This window comes from Callorhinchus milii, unplaced genomic scaffold, assembly GCF_018977255.1.
Source record: "Callorhinchus milii isolate IMCB2004 unplaced genomic scaffold, IMCB_Cmil_1.0 Scaffold4, whole genome shotgun sequence".
Classification (NCBI taxonomy): Eukaryota; Metazoa; Chordata; class Chondrichthyes; order Chimaeriformes; family Callorhinchidae; genus Callorhinchus; species Callorhinchus milii.
Window position 1 is genome coordinate 10,749,703 of NW_024704745.1, and position 6,603 is coordinate 10,756,305.

At 36.8% G+C, this 6,603-nt stretch overlaps 1 protein-coding gene across 2 annotated transcripts in view; it reads left to right on the forward strand.

Annotated features, from left to right (window-relative positions):
* The window catches only part of LOC103180139 (E3 ubiquitin-protein ligase DZIP3), a 28,007-nt gene that overhangs the window by 18,745 nt on the left and 2,659 nt on the right, over positions 1–6,603 (forward strand). For both annotated transcript variants that reach the window (XM_007895801.2, XM_007895802.2), the window contains exons 16-25: positions 90–158; positions 948–1,044; positions 1,328–1,431; positions 1,922–2,009; positions 2,769–2,870; positions 3,338–3,478; positions 3,987–4,141; positions 5,044–5,164; positions 5,263–5,355; positions 6,260–6,352. In XM_007895801.2, the coding sequence (XP_007893992.2) occupies positions 90–158; positions 948–1,044; positions 1,328–1,431; positions 1,922–2,009; positions 2,769–2,870; positions 3,338–3,478; positions 3,987–4,141; positions 5,044–5,164; positions 5,263–5,355; positions 6,260–6,352 (1,063 nt within the window). The remainder of the gene's footprint in view (positions 1–89; positions 159–947; positions 1,045–1,327; positions 1,432–1,921; positions 2,010–2,768; positions 2,871–3,337; positions 3,479–3,986; positions 4,142–5,043; positions 5,165–5,262; positions 5,356–6,259; positions 6,353–6,603) is intronic.

A 6,603-nucleotide genomic window follows, 5' to 3' on the forward strand; every position in this document is an offset into this window, starting at 1 on the left:
TTGAATGCAATTAATTAATACATAAATAAATAAATATGTGGGATTTTGGTTACTTGAAATTACTAATATTTTCTGTTTGTACCTTTTAGAATTAAGCAGCAACTTCAGAGTAAAGAAGAAGAAATAAAGATGATTAAAGCACAATTTACTAATGAAAGGTAAATAATAATAATAATCCTTGCATTTGCTATAGCGCCTTATTGCGTCGGTGAGGGGGATTTTCGCAAGCAATGGCATAGTAACCTACTGCCCCACCCTGAGATTTGAGAGGAAATATTTTGTAATTAGAAATGAAAGCAATTAGAATTGTCATCAAAATATTTTAAGTGCTTAAGATTTAATTATTCCTGGTAATTTAGTTCCTTCACACTTGGGTTCAGGAACACTAATTATGTTAATTGGTCAAAGAAAAGAAAACATAAAGACAAGAGAGAACAGTAAAGAAAAGGACAAGTTCCTCCCAGCGTGATAAGGCACTCTTATCAAATGCAATGAATATTACCATTAATATTATTAACCTTCATAATCCATGAATGCTGAGACCAATTATAGCATCCCATTTGCTGCCTTGTCTTGAATTCAAAACTGACCTTCCAGAACTGTGTGGCAATGCCTATACCCATAAGGTATATCAGAATCTGTGTCTAAACTTCCAACCCTTTGATTATCCAAGCTACTTTGTCAATTTCTAAGTATTATAATATAATCTTTGTACCTGAAATAACATCTTATCACTACTATGAAAATTCTCAAAGCACCTTGACATGATTTTACTGTAGAGTGTATTTTGTAGGATTTTTATACTTCTTTAATGGGTGTCACATTGCTAAACTGATATTTGTTGAATAGTAATGAATGCTAAAAGAACCACAGTGCATTCCTTTTATTGAATAATTCAAATAAAGCTAGATAAAGTGCTCACATTTTTCTTGCTATCCCAACATCAGGGTTCTGTGGATGAAAGATAAAGCTAAAATGGAAGACGTGACTGCCAAAAATATTGCAAAATTAGTGGAAACTACAAAACGAGCAATAACTGCTGAGGTAAGTTATCTACACAACTGTTTTATCACGGGCACAAATGTGTTTCTCAGATGCAAACCAGCTTGTCAGTTTTCATTGGAAATCAGTGCTAAAGATTTAAATAAGTACGGCATCATTTGAGCATCTAATTTTGTTGCTTCGTACACCAGATTTTAACTTGAGGTTCATTCAAATTTGGTCTGTGGAATATTGAGACCTTTGTTCTGAAGTGAACGTTCATTTCTATGTTTCACCAATATTTCACTGTATAACATGCACTTTTATATTTTGCATATCCTCCCAGGTTTTGATTTTAGAATGTCACAGAGATTATGGCCTTTTTCAGTTGCAACAAACCGAGCAAGACTGTTCAGTCCAGCACAGAACAGCAGAAGAGAATGTGGCAAGGTGTGTAAATGTAAAATCCGAGAAGAATGCAAGAAAATGAACCAAACAGTAATATTTCAGTCTGAGTGTAACATGTCACTTTGGGATACTAAAAATGTGCTGCCTGACAGGATCTAATAACTAATCAACAGTCAGTCTTGGGGCTCATTATGCCTGTGAATAAACCCAGCTGTAATATTAATATGTGCCAATGCAAACATTTGTGTAAAAGATGGAATTCTTAATTGCATTCAGTCAGTCCCCCGTTTATAATGTGGTGTTTCAAGACCATAAAATAAGACCCCCACCTGCCACCAGTCCTGCTGATTGGCCAGCTTGCTGGCAGGAAGCTAGCCGTACGGGACATCAATGGCAACATAATGACCCAATAGTATTTTGTGCAGATTTATGCCAATGAAACAAGATATGCAAGTGCTGCCCCATGTGAAAGGTGCTATATAAATGCAGTTGTTGTTGAAATCTAATGAAACTTTGTTCTATGGCTCAATAGGAATCCCGAGTCTGCTCAAATTTGTGCAAAGGTTGATGCTTGGCAGGCAATTTTAGCTGATATAAGAAATAAGATCGATTTCACAAAGGTGAGTTTGTTTCTTGTAAATGTCTTCGAAAGCTATTCTTCGTCGTAAATTCAAACCTGTGAATTCCAGCTCATTTGTGGTCACAACCTGGTATAAGAAACCTCAGTTATCTTTGGATGTTTTCTTTTTAAGGGATTTTATGTTTTGCAAAAAAAACCTGGAAGAAATGTGTTTTTAAAAGGTGAAATGGTGCATTGCTATAATCTTCAAATGCTTAAGAATTTATGGCTTAAACATGAAATAATATCGGCATCCCGTTGAACAAAATAATCAACTCTCCTTGCATTTGGACGAAGCCTTAGTATTCTCCTTGTTGCTTTTGTTTTACTATTTTCAAGATTTTGGAGCTTTAATGACCAGAATTAAATAGAATGCTGCCATTGAGAACTCATTAATCAATTTTACTTTCTGGGGCTTATTGTTCCAGCATCAAACTGAAATGTTCACGTGTAAGCATGAAAAACCCCTCTCTAGAAGTGATCTAAGATAGTGGTGTGATTGTGGTACTACAAGACCGCATAAACTGAATGAGTGAAACTGAAGTTGTATTTAGTTCAACTAAAATTGAACATATCACTGTTTTGAAATTACTTCCAGGTTATAGGTACTTTACATGGATTTCATTGGATTCTGTATCATTGATTCTCCATACAATCCACCATTGATTGCTAAGATGTGTTGCGTCCAGTGTTTTAATCATTATTCCTTATATATTTCAAATTTGATATTTATTTCTATACCATCTTTGCTTATTTTTAGAACCAGTTTGATGATCAGATAAATCTAGTGAAGAACGGAGCCAAACTGAAGAATCTACCGCAAATAAAGATCCCTCCACCTCCCCCACCTCCTGACGTAGTGGTAAGTTTCTTTCCCATATCCCATCAAACATGTAGTACTAGGAATTGGGTGTGATTTTCCTTTTTGAGCAATTGGTCTGTACTTATGCACATGGAATTGTAATTTGGATGAAATGTTAAACCAGAAACCAGTCTGACTGTTCAGTTGGATGGTCAAAGATTCTATGGCACTACTCAAAAAAGAGAGGGGAGCTTCTGGTGCTATAGCCAACAACTCCCCAGTTAATTTGGTCATTCACTTCATGGCCTTTTGTGGGACATTACTGTGCCTAACTTGGCTGCTGTGGTCTCACAAAATACTTTACACTGTACAGATCTTCATCCTGTGAAGAAGCATGGAAATGAATCTCCGAATGAATGTTGGTACCCAGTGTAATGTGGTTTAATGATGCATTTTTAAGATAGTGTTCATTAAACGTTTGAAAAGCTTGAACAGTAAAAGCACAGATTTGACTTTCTTCTTTGCAGATGAAGCATTTTCTTGAACAGCATTTACAAGCAAAGACTAGTAATGTGCAGAACCATGGGGTCAGGCAGGCCAAGCCTGTCAACACACCCTTTTCTGTTGCTGCAAGAACACCAGAGGTTTCTGCTGCTATACAAGAACAGGTGGGAATAAATAATTTACTTTAAACAGGGAAGACTAGCCTAAATTGGGCCATATAACCAGGTGTGATTTCAGATTCACCAGCAGTTAAAAGTGTCCGATTCTTAACTAAGTCTGTGTGTTGTTGTAAATATTGAGGGTAAATATGTTTTTATCCCTTCCGTTGCCCCATGTTACTATCTGTGGTTGAGAGGTTGGAACAAATCTGCTCTACCATTCTTACTCTGAATCAGTTAGTTGCAAATATGTGGTTGTTTCTCCCCACAGTGAAGTGATAGGTTTAAAATTCAACAGTGGATGGTTGGCTAAGGAATTCATGGAGGACAAAACCACATGCTACCACTCCACCTCATTATGAGCTGGTCCACCAGTTCTACAGTGCACCTAATGTCTATTAAGCAACTAACTGTATCAACCTAAGCAAATCTCCTTGGTATAAAAAGGATGTCTGTGCTGGATGTATGTTCATTTGCTTTAGCCCTTATATTTTACTCGTACCTCAATCCACAGAGCCAAGCAATAGCACCAGTATCTGAACAGGCACCATCCCAACAACTCGTGCAGACGGGCGGAGGAGCATCATTGGCAACAATGGGAGCCCGTGGAAAGAACAGCTTAGAAAGAATTATGGAGAAACTATTGAGATCCTACCCACAGTTCACCAGGTTAATACAGTAAAACTTGCATAAGTCTTATCTTTATAAATCTTACAATTGCCTAAGTCGTACATTCACTTGAGTCCCACTCAATTTCTTATCAAAACCACTTGGATTTCTTTGCACTTCTCATATTAATCACCTCCTAACTCGTAATACTATTCCCCGACCCTCCATTACTCCTGCACTTACCAGCTGTATTGAATCGTGGGAAACGGTCTGGATCCCTCAATGTATGCTTAATGAGAATCAAAGTACTTAATTTTCTACAATCGATCCAATTCCAATGCTTGCTGGTAAGTGGCATTTGGCGATGGGTCAAGACGCACTGAATCACGGAAATGTAGGTTCGACCTGTCACCGCATGCGCACTTACTGGCTGCGTTGAATTACAAGTGTGCAATGTCAATGAATGATTAAATCGGATTTTATTTGACTTTATAATTTACCTGCAAATTAGCATTCGCATAAGTCATTAAATGTTATGGTCCTGATTGACATGACTTATGCAACTGTTACTGTATTAGCAACTGACTGACAAAAATGCTTCTGGTGAGTTTTTAAAAAAAAGGAAAGATCAGGTTTCATTGTTGCTCAAAAGTGAAACATGTGGGAGGTTATTCTTCTACACCTGGTGGTAAATTTAATGACCTTTGGCAGTGAATGTATTAATCTCTGCTGATCAGTAACTTTGTTCTTTGTCAGTGAGGGCTTCAGTTAGAAGCACAAACCCCAAAGTTAGGCAATTTATCAACCAATTTAACTTTCAATGGTGCAAATAGTTGGGCTGGCTGCATGGTTTGAAACAATTTGCCATCAAACAGAATTACGAATATAATCAGCTAGGAATTACTATTTTGTTTTAAAGGAATATTTAGGATGGAGAAAAACATTTTATTTTTTCATTTTAGGGTTTCATTAACTGAATTTCTGAAAGAAGTAAAGCATTCAAATGGTGGATCTCTCTCAGGATTGTCCTTTGATGACATGATTAATAAAGTAGCACGATTAGTGGAAGCAAAACTCTCTGAGGTATGTCTGAACAATTCTGCTTTTTATAGCATTTGGTTGGTATGTACAGTTTAAGGGCAAGATTACCGGATCAGTCAATATTTCTTTCTCCACTGCAGAGTAGCAACAATCGTCAAAATAATCCTCCACAGTCTGTCTGGCGTTCACTCAGGCAGCAGGGACCTGTATCATGGGAGGGAGCAAGGACAATGGTAATATACACTTAATGTCATGGAAAACCACTGTGCATATGTAAATATTTACAGAGGATATTGCAGAGTTTTTTTCTATTAAGAAAAATATTTAACAATAGAATGGTTTATTAATGGAAACAAACCAACTTTCAGACCATTAGATTATTGTCAGTTTAAACAAACAAAAAATCCAGGGAAGCCTGAGTAGCTTGGCTGGTTTTCTTGCCAAAGCCCTAATGGGTCTTATTCCTAACTTGAGCACCAGGCTGTGAAGTTACTAACGTACTGCATTTGTTTATAATCACAAAAGATTTTGCCTTCTCAGGGATGCAAAAATCGGTAAGCCTGCTTAGCAAGATCCACCAGGGATAGACTACAGTTGAGTCCTGTTGACAGTAGTTGGTCTGTAAAATCTCACTATAGCAGGACACCTTCAACAGTAACCACTTTTGCAACTTGGTAACACTGATCACGACTGGTGTCTCTGCACCTGCAGACAGTGTTGTCCATGGTTATTTGGCATTGTGTTCAAGAAGCAGACTTCAGATCCACATTAAGTAAAGGCACAATCTAACGGAAGCAGATTTTAACAGGGCTCTGTTGTACTTCTGCTTCTATCATGTTTAGTTTGGTTTGAAACTATTTTAAGCCTTTCAGTACCTTATGCACTTTCAAAATGAATGACCTATTTATTTGTCACATTTCCAACAATGACGAGCTTTACAGTTGACATAGAAATACAGAAATGCACGGAGCAAAAATATAATCTTGTTTAATTTATACTACAATTGTCAAAGGGCTAGATGTTAACAGATTGCAACAAGTTAAATTAGTTGAAAGTACTAGGGTCTGGTCAGATTTATTGCAATCTCCATTATTATGCACTAGATTTGTTTTTAAGTGAGTCTTGTTTTTTTAATAGACTGAAGAGCAAGAACCTTGTGTGATCTGTCATGAAGAATTCTCTTCTGAATCGATCCTAGCATTGCCATGTGCTCACAAATTCCACTCACAGGTATGGTTATTTCTTATCTTGATTTGTAAGTCCTGTGTGGTAAATATGGACCGTTTCCAATTGGTACAAATATTCAAGCGTGAAAACTTACAATTTAAAATCAACCTGCTTTAAGTAAAACAAGTGAAAATAGGGATATTCTAAATAGTTTAGCTATCTTGCAACAAAAGACTTTCTGCCAAATTCTGAAACGGGTGGTGTGGTAGAATAGCGTTTGAATGCTTAAGTGATAATTATTTTGCTGTTATGAG